The sequence below is a fragment of the Galeopterus variegatus genome, unplaced genomic scaffold (genome assembly GCF_000696425.1).
Source record: "Galeopterus variegatus unplaced genomic scaffold, G_variegatus-3.0.2 Scaffold5285, whole genome shotgun sequence".
Lineage (NCBI taxonomy): Eukaryota > Metazoa > Chordata > Mammalia > Dermoptera > Cynocephalidae > Galeopterus > Galeopterus variegatus.
The window spans coordinates 14,528-33,422 of record NW_007731396.1 but is presented as its reverse complement, the minus strand read 5'-3'; the positions used below and the strand labels follow the sequence as shown (position 1 = coordinate 33,422).

The 18,895-nt window shown below is 47.8% G+C and overlaps 1 protein-coding gene across 1 annotated transcript in view; it reads left to right on the top strand.

The window, feature by feature from the left end:
• Window positions 1-18,895, top strand: part of WDR27 (WD repeat domain 27) — a 61,230-nt gene that overhangs the window by 30,170 nt on the left and 12,165 nt on the right. Inside the window, exons 12-17 of the mRNA XM_008589178.1 lie at window positions 1,310-1,407; window positions 2,540-2,629; window positions 9,008-9,129; window positions 9,471-9,604; window positions 14,757-14,854; window positions 16,105-16,226. Of these exons, the coding sequence (XP_008587400.1) occupies window positions 1,310-1,407; window positions 2,540-2,629; window positions 9,008-9,129; window positions 9,471-9,604; window positions 14,757-14,854; window positions 16,105-16,226 (664 nt within the window). The remainder of the gene's footprint in view (window positions 1-1,309; window positions 1,408-2,539; window positions 2,630-9,007; window positions 9,130-9,470; window positions 9,605-14,756; window positions 14,855-16,104; window positions 16,227-18,895) is intronic.

The following is an 18,895-nucleotide window of genomic DNA, read 5'->3' as shown; positions in this document are numbered from 1 at the left end:
TTATGGGCTACTCCACTTCAAATAATACTCACTTTAATATACACCATGTCTGCATTTGAATAGTCGTCAGGTTTACAAAAATGTTTACTGGAACATTGATTTTACTGTTTATTGAGATTTTCCTTGGCCTTTTCACAGTTTACCACTTGTGCTGCTCTCCATATCAGTCGGGTATTGATATTCAGTATGTGCCTGTAGCAAAATGCATTCAAACCTTGTAAGAGTGTTCTGTGCTCCACTGTGAAACTCAGCCACAGAGTTACGTTGAACTCTAATTTTTGGGGTAACATTTTTTTTTGTGAGGAGACCCCAGCTTTCCATATTGAGTCAGCTTCTATTTGTTTTTGGCCCTTCTTGTATTTATTTTCATTCTGAGAGGCTGCCAGGCAGCTGTGACGTAGAGGTCTCCAGGAAGGTGCGAGACAGGCCAGTCCCTCCAGCTTTTAGACAACGTGGATGGTGTAAATCCAGGGGCACGTAAGTCCTTCAGTGAATCCCAGTGTTCAGAACAGCGTGCTTTGATATCATGGTGGGTGATTTTTTTCTTTTTTTTGCACATCGGCCAGGTGCCTGGTGCTTTTCTCTGTCATTTCTAATCCTGTAACAACCATGTATGGCAGGTAGTTTTACAGTGTGAGGACTCAGAAGGTGAAGGGCATGCCAAGGTCATAGGAGCCCTGTGGGGAGAGCCAGCCCTGCCGGCCCTACGGCCCTACTCATGATCCTCAGGCCCATGGGCTGTGGCCCCTCCTCAGGGTTCCCGTGGCGCCCACGCTGCTGCACTGACCTGCAGCACAGCACATCCCCAGCCCTGCTTGGTTTCTTTTAGAGACTGGGAATGTGGTTGTTTTCATGGTAAATAGAGCCATTTGTAGCTTATCTGAGCAGTTAGTATCGTGATAGTCACCTGTAAAGAGTATGCAATGGAAAGTGCAGCATGTTTTCTGTTTTCTAGGAATGCCCGTCCTGGACTCACGGCAGTACTCACATCATTTGATGTGAAACATAAGTCCTTGCCATTTAATACTTAACATACATGCTTTTTTTTTGTAATATGGAATGTGTGTCATTTCATGATTTGAATGTGAGAGTATATGTATGTACTGGGGGTCTTCAAAAAGTTCATGGAGAGATTTGTAATTATCTTTTAATTCTATTTTTCCACAAACTTTTAAAAGTACATTCATATATTTAACAGGGTAAAATTATACTGTAAATGGGGGAAATCCACTTCATTTCTAGTTTGCCTTTTATCTCCAGTCTCACTTTGGATTAGCTCTTGATTTCACTCCTCTCTTGTTCCTTGAAGGGAGGAATACCCCCTGGAGAGCGGCCTGCCCACCAGGCTCGCCCGGCAGGTGGCCGTGGCCGCAGAGCCAGCTGGGGTGTGCTGCGTGCAGTACTCAGGTGCGTGAGGCCGCCGGGAGCCCACTGTTCTGCTGTAAACACACTTTAAAGATCTCGGTCACTGGGAGCCGCAGGCAGTGTCTGAGTCCGGGTCAGAACCAGGACCCAGCTCCTGCACTGAGGACAGGATTGTCCCAGAGCGTCCCACTTCTGTGTCTGCACCTGGCACAGTGATAAGCCCTCCCAGGTTTGCCTTTTGCGTCTGTGTGGCCACTCCCATGTAGCCTTTAAAATGAGCCTGGTGGGAAGCTTTCCAGAGTCATGGAAGCCAACAGACCGTCATCAAGGCCCCCAGAGACGCGGTCAGCCGTTTCCCCGACAGTTTGAAGAGCACAGGCCGCAGAGGCGCCAGGCCGGCCTGTGAGCGGCACCTTCCTGCAGCCCTCAGCTGGGGCCGTTCCTGCAGCGCTGAGCGTTTCTCGACTTCCAGGGCAGCCGGTCTGTCCCTTTCTGGGACCTCCACGTCTTTTCTCAATCATGTTTGAAAGGAGTTGGGAGGCAGCTTGTGAGAGAGCCCTGGGCTCCCACTGGGTAGTTCTGCTGCCTGAGCTCTTCCCGGGAGGCAGATTTGCTAGCAGGTGAGACAGGGCTTTGCCGCGTGTCCAGGGATGGACACAATGCCCTGTCCCGGTGCCGCTGCTCTGTCCCACCGTCTGGCCAGAGTCAGAAGTGTGTTGCCTGACGGTTATCATTATTTACAATGCTGGTAAATTCCCTTCACTTTCCTATAGTTCTAGCCAAATAATTTTTGAATTGATTTTGTGCAACCCGGGGTGTGGGGTGTTTTGGGTCCCTGGCTCTGTTGACGCGCCCTGTGCCCTTGGGCGGGTGGCCTCAGCTCACCGCCTTCAGTCCCTCTTCTGTAAACAAAGGAGGGCACTGATAACAGAGGCTGCTCTGTAAAGTCGTGGGAAAAGAGCTGTGAGAGCTAAAGGGGCTAACACGGGGAGACCCTCCACGTGTGCAGGTGAGGGGCTGAGAGGGCCGGGAAGCCTTGTTACCTGTTTCGGATTTTCTCTCTACCTGAGAAAGTGAACATCGAGTTACCTGAGTGCTCTACGTCTTTCTTGTGGTCAGAGTGACCCCTGTGAGTTAGGACTTATAAGGGGTATTTCTTTTTTTTTCTAAACAGGAGATGGGCGGTGGTTGGCCTGTGGCCTAGGCAACCATTTGTCACTGGTCTTTGATGCCAGCCTCACCGGGACCCCCGCTGCTTTCTCAGGTAAGATGCGTCTTCATTTTAGTTGACGTGAATCTGAGGCTGGGTCCCACTGTCGTCCTGGTGGTTGATCGCCAAGTGCTGCTTTTGTCTCCTTGACAACAACAGAGCAGAGCTAAGGCCTGAATCGGGGAACGGAATGGTGAGATTTGACAGATGAGATTGCGCTGAGCACGGAAGCCAAACAGTGAACGTGATGTGGGACCAAAACCGCAGCCACGTGGATGGCTGCCGCCCCTGGTCGCGAGCCAAGCGTTTGCAGAGCCATAGGGGAGTGAGGGAGTCGGACCTTACGTAACCGAAACACACATTGTTATTAACTTAACTGAGAGACATGCTGGACGCATACTTGGAAATTTAGTAGGTTTCTGCCTAGACACTTTTATAAACGTGACAAGGCATTTTTCTAAGAAAGTCGATTTGAGGTGAGAGCAACAGTGTTAGAGTTTCTGCCGTTTCAGCTCCACAGCTCTGACCTGCGGGCTCCCGGCTCTGCAACCATGAAGCCTTGCGACCCCTGGTCAGGCTCCTGCCGCTGCCTCAGAGCTGAGGCTTGGTTGAGATTGGCACACGCGGGCCCTTGCGCACACCTTCACCAGTGCGTCTACTAGTGTCACCCCCCAACGGCAACGGGAACGTCTCACGTCTCGAGGTTTTCAGGAACTACAGAGGCGGGAGACTGGCGGGTCTTGGGGCTGCTGCCCGCCTGTCCCCAGGCCTGGCTCTGGCCTTACTCTTTCTGCTCACTTCGCCGATTCTGTTCTGCGTCCAGCTCCCCGGCAGCGGGTCCAGGAGGCGCTTTTGAAGGGAGGATGGAGCCTCGATTCTGCAGGAAAGCAGCAGCTCTGGATGAGTGAGGCAGAGCGTGTCTCCAGACGGACCCGGCCCTTCCCCGCAGCCTCTCTGTCCCTTGTCCCTCCCCCCCCGGCCGCTAGCCTGCGGGACGCCAGGCTGTTGTGTGGCTCCTCCAGGCGCAGAACCCTTGCTTCCAGGCTCCTGTTAAAAGCTGACTCTCACAGGTTGGGGACCCTCCCAGTAGGTGTCTTTCTGCTGCTGAACAATTGATATAAGTGGTCTTTATTTTGATTGTGGGGACTTTTTAATGTATCTTATTGTTGGGAAAGGGCTTCTCACTGAGCTGAGAAAATGCAGTGGACATTGACACATGTTTTACAAACCTCGCTCTGTTTCTGTTTGGGGCAGAGTCCTCTTTACCCTTCCTGACTGCCCGACGCGTCATTCCACTCTGTGCCTCGTCCTCTCATAGTCGTGCAGGTCAACTTTGCAAACGTGCACGGTGTTTCATTGCCATCATAATCTAAGATGAATGAGACAAGTATAAGTCAAAATTCTCTCCTGGAGATCTTGGGGACCTCTGAGGTACATCAGGTGGCACATTCCAGCCTGAAAAAGGAGTTTTGTGTCCGTGCTGTGGAGTTTGGAATGTTTTGGAACTTAGTGTCCATCCTTGTGCTGAGCACGTTGCCTGGGTGCGGTCGATTCTCCCCCAGCACCGGCTGGAGGGGTCAGAGCCCATCACACGAGAGCCACGTCATCTGTGGCATGCCCGAGAGCAGAGGTCATGAGACTGAAGTTTTGGCGTCAGATGTTCAGTTGATTAAATTTAATTAAGATTTCATTACGGATTATGGAACTGCATGAATTTAGAATCAGAGCGTCTTATCTCCTGTTACTGTGTTCTTCTCCTGTCTGACCTCTGCAAGCATCTTCCCCTCTCCGTGTTCCTTCTGTGTCGAGTGAGTGTCACACACACTGGGCAGTTTATGTCCCACACACTCTCACTGTTTCCCCTGTGAGGGCCTGAGTCCTGGGGACAGAGGGCCCCGCTTAGGGTTTCTGGTGCTTTTCAAGCTGCCAACCACTCACACACCGCAGGGGAGACAGTCACCAGGCAGAGTGGGAGCCTTCCCGCTTGGCTCTGGTGAGAAGATGTGTCTCTGAAGATAAGTGTGACCACAACAATGAAGCTGGCAAGAGAGGAGGAGGAAGTGAGCTCCTTGGGGACTGGAATCCCAGCTCCAGGGAGGCCTTGGTGTCCACCACGGCGATTGGTCTGTGATACACTGCGAGGCTGCAGCACTTCACACATGTGTCAGGCTGGAGCTTCACTGGAATCCCAGCTCCAGGGAGGCCTTGGTGTCCACCACTGCGATTGGTCTGTGATACACTGCGAGGCTGCAGCACTTCACACATGTGTCAGGCTGGAGCTTGGGAGAGAAGGGGAGCCCCATTCTGGCAGGTCCTATAGAGAGTGTCTGTTGTTCTCATGCTGGGAGCAGGGGCGGTCCATCGCTGACACTCCATAATGCCCATCAGGAGGGCAGAGGGTGTCCCGCTGCAGGTTCTGCACTGCCCAGCACTTTCACGTACTGTAGTAATCTGGTTGGTCATTGTCTGTGACCCAGTGGGTTTTACAGTCCATGGCAGGAGGACAGAAGGACCAGGAGGGATTATTCCAGTCCGGGTGGTTCACAGCCTCATTGAGAGGAGAGAGCTGGGATCTGGCAGCTTCTCTTCCCACTTGCCCTCGTGTGCAGCCTCACTTGGCCTCTGTGCCATCTCGGGTCACGTGGTGAGGCTGTCTGAGGTAAGTGAGCTACAGAGCTCGCTGACAAGACAGTGACTTCCGAGGCCAGATGGCACCAGGCCAGGGCAGGCCTCTCCACTGGGGCAGTGACGCGGCTCCACCTGGACAAAGCCTGCAAGGCAGGAGTTTGTGAGGAACAGTGTTTGCATGATTCTGCAGCGTTTCCGACGTAACCGATGTTCAGTAAACATGTCACGGGTGCTCCATTCATGGCGGTCATAAGCGTTATTTCCCAGGAAGTCTTGCTTCTTACTGTCCGCTGAGCAGCCGAGGCGGATGTTTGAGCCTCGCTGAATTGGGCCTCAGCACTTTTGTCGGAACTGCCCGAGCTCTGCACAAGAGGGCAGCAGAGCCACGCCACACATTTCTCCCGTCAGTAAATTGTAGCTGTTTTCTTGGGGTCATGTTACAGAACTGAGTTACTGTTTTTTCCATTTTTATCTTGTTGGTTTTCTGACAAATATGATAAGGTGACGCTGTGGCTCATTGTCTGACCTTTAAATCATCGTGTTTAATCCGTGTGCAGTCCAGTGGGTGGTCCTGCTGTGGCCTGAGCCTTCCGTGCTTGTGTTACTTACTTTCTGAGGTTTTCCCCGCACTCTGCTCAGCTCATTGTCTGACCTTTAAATCATCGTGTTTAATCCGTGTGCAGTCCAGTGGGGTGGTCCTGCTATGGCCTGAGCCTTCCGTGCTTGTGTTACTTACTTTCTGAGGTTTTCCCCGCACTCTGCTCAGGCACGTGGTGACACGTGGTCCTTTAGCAAGGCCTTGGTCCTGTCGGGGTGCGTGAGTGAAGCGGCAAGTCCGTCCCCTGCTGTCGGCCTGCTTGCCCAGGGCTCTGAGCGCAGCTCTGTGGAGGGCAGCCCCCGCTCACCTGCCGCCCTCGCTCCGTCCCACCACTCCATGCACGCCCCATGCTCGTGTCCAGACAGAGCTCCAAGAAGCCGTCTCTGGCCGTCTTCGCTGTCTCCTTTCCCTGGTTCTGTGCTTCTCACAGCAGACAGGTGGTGGCAGCTGGAGGACGTTGCTTTGGGACCACCTGGGGTGGTGTGTGTGGGGCCATCACGTGAGCAGTGGGCGTGGTTCCTCCGAGAGCCAAAGGTGGTGGTGCATGCAGATTGACGTCAGCCACCAGCAATAGCCTGAGTCGACCCGACGTGCTGGCCCGGATCAGTGTGTCTGTGCGGCTGAGTCTGAGGAAGGGGGAACAGCCGTGCCCCGGGGCCGCCTCTCGTCACCTTACGGCCGTGCTGTTCCTGGCTCTGCAGACAGAGAACGTGAAATTCCAAGCCGAGCTAGATCACAACACATCCAGAACTCCGAAGTGCTACAAGCAGGGTTTAAGAGGATGGGCGTCGACAAGGTAATTCCCATGGACAAACGAGTGAAAGTTTCAGGACAATTTTGAGTTTGTTCAGTGGTTCGAGAAGATTTTTGATGCAAACTGTGATGGAGATGAGTGTGAGCCTGTAGCTCCAGCTGCAGCTTCACGGCGGCCCGTGTCCCCACAGAGAGCCACCGCAGTGCCAAGGCCAGCCCGGGGAGGTGGGAAGGGCCCTGGTGTGGGCACGGGGTTGATGCAGCAGGTCAGCGTATTGAGACTTACCATCCAAGACTTGCAGAAGAGAGGTTTCCACTTCGGGACACTGACGAACATTGAATTGCCTGGAGAACGAGGGGAAAATGACTCTACTGCAGAGGACTGTAGATGTTCTGTAATGCCACAGACGCTGGCTTTGTGATCCCTGATGAGGGGCCCACAGAAGGACAGGAACAAGGGGAGTGTGAGCAGCCGGACCAGCAGAGCACGTGGGAAATCTTCAGTCCCCCTTTCACTGTCCTTAGAGGACTTCTGGTTTCTTTTCATAAGAGAAAAGTTCCTCTTCTCCAAGTGCCTCTGCAGAAGCTTCGCTCCTTTTCCAGTGCGTTTGAGTTGGGAGCTTTTACCTTGTGGCAGAGCAGCACTAACATCTTGAGAATGCTGGTCACACCGATCACTGGAGATGCCTTGTGCGCCAGAGACGCGTTGTGTGACACGTGGAGCTGGCGACCTCAGCAGAGAAACATAAATGCTCGGCTGAATTTTAAGCTAATGTGAAATCTCGGCAGAGAACGTTTTAATAAATAAATGCCTTAAGAGTGTGTAAAATATGGTTCCATATTTCACAATATAAAAGGTCACGCGGCGGGAGATTCCCTGTGTGTGACGTTGTGTCTGAGAAGGAGGGGCCAGGCCTCTGTACGTTTGGAACCTGCTGTCACGGGCCTTGCAGGGCTGCTTGATACTCACAGGCCTGGGCTTTGGCCCAGTAGGAAAGTTTAAAAGTTGTTCTCAAAAGCCATTTGGTGTCACTGGCCAGTTGCATCCCTGGTGAGAAGCAAGAGGCACTGCTGCCTGGATGAATAGAGGCGTGTCCCAGCGCTGAGACATTCGAGTTCATTTTCACGGAGAAGGTCTCTGACAATTTTTCCAATTATCCCCGAAATTTCTATGTACTATATTTTTTGGGAAATAAGGTGTGTCTGGCTTTTAAATCTAGCAGCTGAGTTTGGGGACGTGCCCTCATCCCTGGGATCTGAGAGGGGTGTCCTTAACTTTACACCGAACGTGTGTCTCTTCTCTGCTCCGCTTGCCCACCGGGGGCTCCTCTTCGGCTCCTTGCGGTTGGAGGTACAGCGGCAGGTGATCACGCTGCAGGTTCCTTCTGGACGTTTGGCGCGCGAGTGACAGGGGAGGCCGTCGTGGCCATGGGGTCTGCTGCCCACAGCTCCCCACTGTGATCCAGATACGTCGCCAGCACACCAATCTCCTTGGAGATAGAAATCATTAATGTGTCACTAGATATTAAATTTCTTTTCCAGAAAATGCAGTACCAGGTCTGATTAATTACTAATTATTCACACGTAAAGTACTTCCTTCCTTCGCTCTCCCTCATTTGCTTTGTCCACAAGCTGTTCAGTCCCTTTGTTTGGCAGAATTCTACAAAACGTGTGTCACCATGACCGAGGTTCAGCTCCTGACGTGTCTGTATTGATTTGTTTCTGGTGGTAGCTTGTCCTAACGTGTGTAGAAAAGCATGTATTTTATGAGGAAATTGTTGTGCAGTGAATGCTCTGTGTGGAATTCAGATGAAAACCCAGATTCAGTGATTAACTGAATCACTAATTCAGTGATGCCGAAAAATCTAACTAACTAGCCAATGTTCACATGACAGTGGTACTATTTCTCTTTTCTGGACTTTTAGACTTTCGTTGCCATAAAATTCCATTTTATCAGGAACCCATTTGCCACCTAGTCTTTCTTGACAAGATTTTTTTCCTGCTTTAGACAGTTTCTAAGTAAAACTCTGCATTTTTAAAAGAAAACAAAGATCACCTCCCCTGGCTTGATGTCCTCTCTGGGTGGACAGCTGGGCAGGACGGTCCAGGTGAGGGGCCAGCAGAGGCAGATGTGCCCACCCAGGAGCAGAGGCTGCCAGAGTCTGGGCCCCCGGGTGAGGCTGGGTGGGAGTGATGTGGGTACCGAACAGCAACCATGCCGAGCCATTGAATGAAGTGTGATCCTGAACCTCGGCTTGGGTTCCGTTGGTGTCACTGTAGCTAGGAAATGCCTCCAGATGCATGATTTATTACTTGAAAAAGTGCAGTTCCAGGTGTGTTGTATGAAAGTACTAGATAAATAACATTCTATCAAAGGTAATAATACTAATAAAAAATAAAACAAAAGAATAACAACACTCCTTGGTTATTCCTTTCTCCATGTGTCTGGTTAGGTCACGATGGAGCAGTGACCGCCATCTGCTGGAGCCAGGACGGGAGGTGGCTTCTCTCCGCTGCCCGGGACAGGACTCTGAGGGTGTGGTCCATTCGCAGGACAAAGCTCATGCTCCTTCTGGTAACGAGTAATCGCGTCTACTGCAGGCGGTCGCTTAGATGAACAGCGCTGTGGCCTTGAACTCTCAGACAGTCACAGCCGTGGTTTCAGTTTTCTTTCATTTTAAAGCTTAAATGCCCAGTATTTGAAACGCTCATATCACAAACTTTTAGTCATTTAACACCTTTCAGAAGTAGTCAGTATGCAGAAGCAGAAATTGTAAATCTGCTCTAACAAAGTATATTTACACGCTTGCAATACGGTTGCAAGATGCTGGATGTGAAGAAGAAAGAATTTTATGTATAGAGCAACAGTGTTTTTAATTAACATGGTATTGGCAATAATTACTGATTGTATTACAGGGCAAAGACATGTTTTCTAAGCCTGTGCAGTCTGCCCAGTTTTATTACATGGACACTTTTATTTTGCTGTCTTCCGGCCCCGAGTGTCAGCTGCTGAAGTATCACATCGACACTTGCAAAGATGAGATACAGAGGTGGGTGTCCCCTCCCTGTGCCCTTTCTTCCTGGAGTCAGCAGAAGCACTGCTGCGATAGTGAGTTTGCTCTGAGAGCGTCACCCTGGATCACCATCTCGGTGCTCTGGCCGATCAAAGCGATGTTATGTGGGGAAGTTGCCAGAACCATAAAAAGCAGAAGCACTGCTGCGATAGTGAGTTTGCTCTGAGAGCGTCACCCTGGATCACCGTCTCGGTGCTCTGGCCGATCAAAGCGATGTTATGTGGGGAAGTTGCCAGAACCATAAAAAGCTGAAACTGCACTTCAAATGTGCAGGTTTATGTGGGGAATGGGAAACACCCACTAGCTGCACCTGGCTCGGAAAATGTTATCGTTCTGCTTATCTTTGTTTTACAAAATCTTTAAAGAAATAAAAGTCTTGCAGAGAGAATGAGAGACCTGCCTCCCAGCCCCATTGTCTTCCCTTCTTCCTCCTCTTGAGGTTGCTGCGTTTGGGTCCCATCCGTGGCTTTGCTGTTTATTGCTGTATCTGTACGTGTGTAACTTTACTTTTCGGGCATTTCAGTGTAACATGAACACAGCTTTCTCCACACGCAGAGCTGTGTTCTGAGATGGCAGCGGGTTGTGCATGGCCTTGCCCTGCTCCTGCCACTGGTGGACCTGGGGCGGTCCCGGCCTTTCGTCACCGTGGACAGGGCTGTGCTGATTTCCTGCACAGACCCCCTTTCTCAGGTGCAAGGAGCACCGGCCCTGTGGGCTGCTCCCTCCTGCCAACGCGCGGTGGTCACTGCACCTGCTGCACGTTCCCTCCCTGCTTCCTCCCATCAGCCGTCTTCCTTCTGGTAACTGAGGGCCCTGCCAACAGTGGCCCACACAGGTGGCTTTTCCCCTCGCGTCACAAGCTGCAGGGGAAGCCGCTGGCTCTGGCTCAAGGGTCTGTGCCGGCTCTGGTCTGCTGCTTTCCCCGTCACCACTTCAAGGTGCGTGCTGCTGTGGCTCCCGGCACCAGGTCCGTGCTTCTCGCAGCACAATGAAGGGGTCTACAGCCACAGACCGCAGGAGCACGCATGCGGACATGCACCAGGCCGTGGTGTCACAGGAGGAGAGGTTGGGGCTGGACTTGGTCTTGGGAACGTCTGTGCAGGATTGTCAGTGTCCACAGACTAGAGCACACCAGACTGTTAGCACCAAAAACAACAGAGTACGTAGGAATAAGCTTAACTAAGTAAGTGAAAGACTCGGATCCTTAACAGTATAAAATGTTGTGAAAGAGTTTTTAAAGCCACAGACAGGTGGAAAGACCCCCATGTTCATGGACTGGAAGACTTGATATTGTGAGGTGTCTATACCACCCAAAGTGACCTACGGATTCCACACAATCCCTATCAAAATTCCAATGGCCTTTTTTACATAAATAGAAAAAAAACCCTAAAATTGATATGGAACCATAAAAGACCCCAAATGGCCAAAGGAATCTTGAGAAAGGAAAACAAAGCTGGAGGCATCACACTTCCTGACTTCAAACTGTACTACAAAGCTGTACAATCAAAACAGTGTGATACAGGCATAAAGACAGACAGACCGACCAACGGAACAGAACGGAGAGCCCGGAGTACACCTGGACATACATGATCAACTCATCCTCAGCAAGGGTTAAAGACTTGCACGTCAGACCCGAAACTGTGAAACTACTGGAGGAACACGCAGGGCATAAGCTTCCTTTGGTCTTGGCAATGGCTTCATGGATATGACCCCAAAAGCACAGACAAGACAAGCAAAAATAAGCCAGTGAAACCACGTCAGAGCCTTCTCCTGTCGTGCCATACAGGTGAGTAGGGCTCCTCCCAGGCTCCAGACAGATCACGTGCCCAGCCATTGGCCAGGTGGGACAGCATGACCACGATGGCGTCAGATCCATTCTGAGTCACCTGCGAAGGGCTGGGGTCTCCCTGTTCAGGAGGTGGACTTGCACTGAGTCTCCTGGTCTTAACTGGGGTGCCCCTGCCCTCACCTGTCTGTTTCCCTGGGTCTTGGGCTGAGCTTCAGTTCTTTGCTGGTGTGGGTGGAGGGTAGTTGGGGCTGGGGAGACTCTAGGACCCCAATGTTTCCTGCACAGCAGAAACCAGTGCCCTCTCCCCAGCTCCTTCCCCAGCCTCATCTTCAGACACGTGGGCACTTTAAAGCCCTGAGCTATTTGGGGGGCGGGCAGGGAGAGGTTTGTGTGTTAAGTTACTTCCTAGATTCTTAGTGTTGATCAGCGCAGGTCACTTTGTTTCTGGGATTTAAAACTGTGTCTCTTCTTGCTCTTGCCTCCTCTCTATTTTTTTTTTTTAATCTGGTGGGGTTTTGCCTTAAAAATCTCTTCACAGCCACTTCAGTTGAGTTTTGAGACGTAATAAAACTAATGTGTTTGTTCTATTTATGACATTTAGCTGGAGGTTGACAAGTGTTTGTAAACATACACAGAAAAAAACAAACCCTATAGGAAAGACCAATACATCCAACCACTTACCAATTTAAAGAAAAGGAGAAAGAAATACATTTGTACATCAAAAATCATCATCGATAAGTAAACCTTAAATGAGAACCTGGGTATTGTTTTTGGCAACATTTATGATAGACAAATTGTTGTCTATCATAAATAAAAAATATTTGCAATTCAGTAATAAAACATAGACTCTTCCGTAGAAAACTAGCTAACAGTTTAAGATGACAGATAAATATGCTGATACCAAACAAGAATGCAAAAGTACTTCCACCAGTTCTGCTTGTCAAAGGAATACAAAGAAAATCCACACCGACGTACACTGTTTCCTTCTGTCTAGTTGGCAGAATATCACGAGTGACAAAGCCAGTGCTGATGGAGGTCAGAGAAAGAGCGGCGCTCAGAGACCGCTGCGCCCAGCGGGCATCAGCACGGCCTTCCCGCGGGCTGTTTGCCACGAGGCACCAAAAGTTCTGAGAGCTTGCCTGCCTCTCACTCAGCAGTTCCTCTTCTAGACGTTTATCTTAAGAAAACAATCATGGGCATGTGAAAGATTAACATCAAGGATGTTCACTGCACAGCTCTTACAATGTTGGAACACTGGAAAATTGTAATGTTTAGGCATAGTTAAGTGACAGTGTTTTCACATATAACTCAACTGAGATATTAAAATGTTATTTTTGGAGAATTTTTAATGACATTGAAAAATATTTTTGATATGTTATAAGTGAAAAATGGTCTGTTTTAGTATTTAAATGGTCAATTTTATATGAAAAAATTGCCTGGACGACTGTTTATCAAACTGTTAACAAGATGATCTAAAGAGAGTCGTATTTTTTTCTTGCTTTTTTGTATTTTTACTATCTTATCTGGTAAACATATTTTATCTTTGTTATGAGAATAAAAGTTATTATAAAACAGGAGTTATTCCGATATGTAATTTGCAAATGACTAATTGTGTTAACGAGACTCGCAGATGCAGGTGACTGCATCTCTGCTCAAGCTTGTTCGTAAAGGATGTGGATGTCACCTAACCAGAAGCAGGGACCAAGGGACTGAGTCAGGGATTTAAAGCTATGAATTCCAGCTGTGTTCTGAGTTGCCAGGGGCTAGGGTGGGGCTCATGGTGGCAGGTTGGGTCCCATCCTGCTGTGATTGGCAGCCCTTACCAGGAGCACCCCAACTGGTGGCGGGGGATGGGGAAGTGGCTTCCAAAAGAGGGGGCCCTTCCCTGGCTAGTGATGGGCGTGGACTGGGCGCATTGTATTCGTATGTAGCTAGTTAACGTGAGTGCTCTTGCATGAAATGCTAGACACCTACCTCATGGAACTCACCTGCTTTATTCTGCTGTGATCACCACTGCAGGTTATAGCGCAGCCAAAATTGTGCTCCTGAGGTGGCTGATGCTTCCCAGCCGCTCTGATGCACTCAGAGTAAATGACCAAACACTGAACCCAATTGGTGGCAAAATTAGAATAACACTGGTCCTAGGAAGGGCTGTATTTTCACTTGTGAAGGACTGTCTAGAGGATAACCGTGCTCTGCGTACATCTCTGAACGCCTTCCGATGGGCTCCCCACGGAACCCGCGTGTTCTTAGCCACCAAAACGCTCTCAATCCCCTCTTGCGCTCTTTCTCTCTGAAAAGAAAAGTTTCTTTCTTTTCTTCATATGTGCTGTCCACAGAACTTTGATGCATTTTTTCCAAATTAAATAACTGCTCCCAGATTTCTAAGCCACGCTGCTGTATAGTTTCAGGCAGTTTGTCGTGAATGCGCAGTGATTCAGGTCATCGTCGTCCTGTCCTTGGACAATTGGACATTTCTAGCACCACCCCTGCCCTGGGCTGGCCAAGCCTTCCTTCCTGCTGCCTGACTCTGCCTGTCACCCCCCCAGCCCCATCCCAGCATTTCCCCACCTCTGACATTGTCGCTGTAACATCATGTCATCTGTCCCAAGACCCCTCAGACACTGAGCTCCCGTCATCTGTTCCTGTGTGTGCCTCGAGTCCTCACCCATCTGGGCAGCCTGCCCGGGCCTGGCCTGAGTGCCTCTGACAATGTAACATCATGTCATCTGTCCCAAGACCCCTCAGACACTGAGCTCCCGTCATCTGTTCCTGCGTGTGCCTCGAGTCCTCACCCATCTGGGCAGCCTGCCCGGGCCTGGCCTGAGTGCCTCTGACACCCTCGTCACCTGGTCTTCACTCAGCCCTGCCCTCTCTGGATCGCTTTCCTTTACGGAACTATCGCTGGGGGCTAAGAGGATACTTTTATTGAACCGATACTTCCTGCTTATGTTACCCTTTAGAAGATCACAGGAACTTATCTTTAAGTGGAGATATAGGTAATTTACAACTGTTTGGGTGTTTCCTTAAATATGCATAATTATTTTATAATTAAGAGACAAATTTGCTTTCTCATAGATAAAGAGTAATTATTTCCGGCCGTGTAAAACGATATTATTTTTATAAAGTTTTTCTTAAGGAAAAGCTAGAGTTTAATGGAAAACTGAAGTATCTCCTAAAGGAAAATCAAGGTGGCCGATTCACTCATTCCCTCAGTGTTATAAGATTTGACTTAAGTGATATGAAAACTTTCTTTCCTTTTCAATTTTTTTAAAGGTAGGAGGTTTAGTTGTAGCAGAAGGGAAGCAAAAATATTGATCGTCTTTATTTTTCTTGCAGATATAAACAGAAGAGCAGGGCGAAGCCTGTTTTCAGGCTGTCTATGACCGACGCTGTGGACGTGACCAGTTTGTCTGCAGTAAATGACTTCTATTCCCGTATCCTTTTTCCCGCTGCTTCTCACGTTTTAGGTGTGGTGCGGGGCCCTGGGAACGCACGGTGATGATGTCATCTCGGTAGTGAAAGGTGACTGAAAGGAAAACCCTGGGTGCAGCAGTGTCGCCACAAGGTTCGGAGCTGACGTGGCGTTTCTGCGGTGTGCTTTGTCGAATGCTGCTCGTGTAATCGAGCACATTTTCTGGATAAACTGTCACACTTACTGAAAGCATCCTTTGATGTGTGAACAGTGATTACATCTTGTATGGGGGACTGGCAAAAATTCCAGTGTTTGCTATTCAGTAGAATATGCAATTGAGTCCAAAAAACTTAATTTTTGAATTTTTGTGGCTCACATCATCACTTTAATTAAAAAAAAATTAATTTTAGTTTATTTAGAGGCAAACCTCCTGATATTTAGAAATTCATTTTATACAGTTTTAATGTATTCAAAGATAGGTTTAAGTTGAATTCTATGGAAGGGTTTTATGGTTGAAATTTTAGAGGCACTGAAATAAAGTATTGTGAGGTTCTAGTATATTTTAGTTTGGAATATGGTATTTTAATGCTAGAATCATTTGCTAAACAAACAAATAAACAGAACACAAAAAAACACGCAGCAGAAATATGTGATTATGGCGATTCTAGCTTAAATTACAGTTTTTGCATATTTTTGGTTAGCAGTGGATTTACATTGCGTCTAGGACTCTTTGTTGTCTCGCCACGTAGACTTTTTATAACACTGTTCAGGGCTACTCTGAAGGTTGGCAAGTTTTGGTGTCACACGGGCCCTTGTGCATAAATTGTTCACCCCATTTTGAGTTCATGAGGCTCAGGGCTGTCACCCACCAGGACACCGTGTCACAGGTTGTGTGCACTGGCCTCATGCAGCCTGCTCCAGGCGGCATCACCCGGTCTTACCATGTATCCTCTAGTCTTTAGCTCAGACCCGTCTTCTGAGCTGACTGTGTATGTAACTGATGCCCTTTGACCTGTTGACATGGATACTCCGTGGACATCTCAAGCACCGTGTGTCTGAAAGTAGAACTGGGCCTTCCACCTTTGCTTCCTAGGCAGCCCCTCTGCCCACCCGCCGGGCTGGTGTCAGGACTTTTCCTAGGGAACTTCAGAAATTCTTACTAACCATCCCTTGTGAGTCGTCTAATGTTCTAAAATGTATGATAAAAGGAACGGAGCCGTCCAGTGCCCGTGGGTAATCACTGCGAGGGGAGCTCCCTAACTGAACCCGCAGACGTCGTGCTCGCCGCCGGCCGCAACAGGACCGTGGAAGTTTTCGACCTCAACGCCGGCTGCAGCTCTGCAGTGATAGCGGAAGCCCACTCGCGGCCTGTCCATGAAATCCGCCAAAATAAAGTGAGTTTTTGGACAGTATACATCCTTCGTAAAATTATGGGTTTAAAGTATTTAACAGGTACAAATGGATGATGCAATTTTATAACCATTTGCTACCAAACGCATCGTTAATTTTTATTGATCATTATTCTAAACCTGATGATTGACCTTAGAAGATATTTTAATTGATATTGAATGTTAATTTTTGTACTTTTGTCCTTGATTATCTTACGGTCCCATTTTTAGACTTTGCTAGTAATGTATTCTCACTTAAAACTTGACAGAGGGTTTGAGTATCTAAACCTGATGATTGACCTTAGAAGATATTTTAATTGATATTGAATGTTAATTTTTGTACTTTTGTCCTTGATTATCTTACGGGCCCATTTTTAGACTTTGCTAGTAATGTATTCTCACTTAAAACTTGACAGAGGGTTTGAGTATTTCGAGCAATAATTGGATCGAATGAGTGTCACATAGAGTCTGCAGGAAAGTGACGCAGCTAAATCAATAGCTCCTCTTTTTAGGTGGAGAGTTGGATATAGCCAGTCCATTTTGGCAGAGACATGGTTTAACGTATCCACCGGTCTGGGCTGAAGGCTTGGTAGTAGAGGAGGTGCCCGTTTTGGTGAATCCGTTGTCTCATAGCTGTTCAGTCCAGATGGCACTTTGTTACCCAAAAGAGTGTCTAACATTTGTGAACAAAACTTTTTTTTTAAGTACTAAAACTACAATTTTTATTTTTGATATGTTTGGAAAGGCTTCCCACGTTAAGGATTTAACTCATGATGCCTTCTCAAGTCTGTATGCTAACGTAAGGGTATAATTTGGTAAGTGAAGTCTTACTGTACTGGTTAAAGAGCCTTTGTTATACGTAGTTTAACACATTTTCCAGGCTTACTTTACATGTATTTAATAGGGCAGGTATGGTCTGATAATCTGTGAAGTTCTGTAATCAGTTTGAGTGGGAAAGACACCACAAGTTCTGGCCATTTAGTTAAATCATATTGAAGCAGATTTGTCCCAGTGTCCCTTCTGGGATAACTGGGGGCTGGAGGTGTTGGGGCAGAGGAAGACTTGGTTCAGGGGACTGGTGGGAGAGGCCGCTGCACTCAGCTTCCGTGTCCAGGAAGGCGATCCTCTAGGAGTCAATGTGGGTGGTTCTGCAGAGAGGCAGATCCAGGGGCTTGATGATGGGAGGGCCATCAGGAGTTCGGGTTAGAGGTGGCCGAGGAGGCTGCCTGGGGTGGAGGAGGGGCCTCCTTTGTCATGGCAGGAGCACTTTCTAGGCTCGGACAGGTACCTTGTCAGTATCCTTACTAGGACACTTCAAATTATGATAGGAGAAGGCTTTCTGGTTTGTGTAACACTGTGGAAAGTATCAGCTTGGAGGGAGTTAAAAAAAGATTATTATTTTTCTGCATCTTCCTTTATTTGTTCAGAATCTTATTGCACAAAAGCAGAACAAACATGTTTTTAAACACTGTGCAGTAGGTCTTGCAGATGAAGGAAGGAATCTCTTTGAAGAATTTCGTAACATCTTTATGAGGGTATTAAAATAGCAAACTTCAAAAAATGAGTGCGTGTTGGTCAAATCAGCGCTGTGTATAAAGTCCCCTGTTTTTAGCTCTTCTTGGAAGAGCTGAGAAGACAAGGGGACGGCGTGGTGGTTTACGGCAAGAACAGGGGCTCTGCGTTGTGCTGCAGAGACAGGGTCTTAGGCTGCTAATTTCACAGTAAGATCAAGGTTAAGTCGAGTTTGAGATTGATTATTAGACTTTATATTTTTTTGGGCTTTTAAGTGAATTTGATAATCGAATCATTAACTTAAAAATTTTTGTTAACCTAATACACATCTTGTTTTCTAGGTATCATGGTTATTTAAATTCAGGTGCAATCCAATGAGATATCGATAGCTAATACTTTGATGTAGAATGTTAAAGTGTCAGGCTGATTTACTAAATCTGCTTAGTGAAACTTTCAGGCCGAGGCATCCGACTTTAAGGTAGCTGAGTGCAGGCTGAGGTTCCAGACTTCGTGTCTAGCCTCTGTGGCGCCCAGACCTGAGATCTGCTCAGTTGGCACTAGCTTGTTTGAATGACAACTAACTGTTACCAGCAGGAAGCAAAGAAATACGATGTAAATCCAGAGAGCAAATGGTTTCTTGTAAAGACTAGTTAGCACATACAGTTTAGAGGTTAAAGTCTGACAAATTTTAAATGTGCTATTCTCAAAATGCAACATATAAAAATTATTTAAAGATAACGATTGCTAGCATTCATGTTTCTCTTGAAATGTTATGTAAGTTGTATATTTGATCAGGTTTTCTATAGTCTCTGTGAGTCTTTAGATAATACACTTCAGTGAGAATTGACTAAGTTTGCAAATATTATCACTTTTTTTTTTTGTGGCTGGCTGGTTTGTATGGGGGTCTGAACCTTTGACCTTGGTGTTATAGCACCACACTGTAACCAGCTGAGCGACTGGCCAGTCCTACCAAATATTGTCATTCTTGAGTTAAAATTTTTCAGTCATAAAGATAAATGAATCTCATATGTGATGCTTCTTTAATGTTGTAAATGTTACATTTAAGACATTTCTTACCATGCTTTTTGACACTTGCTACTTTGTGTTGCTAAAGTATTACAAATTATTAGAAAAAGACTTTATCTAATTTTTGAATTTGTTGT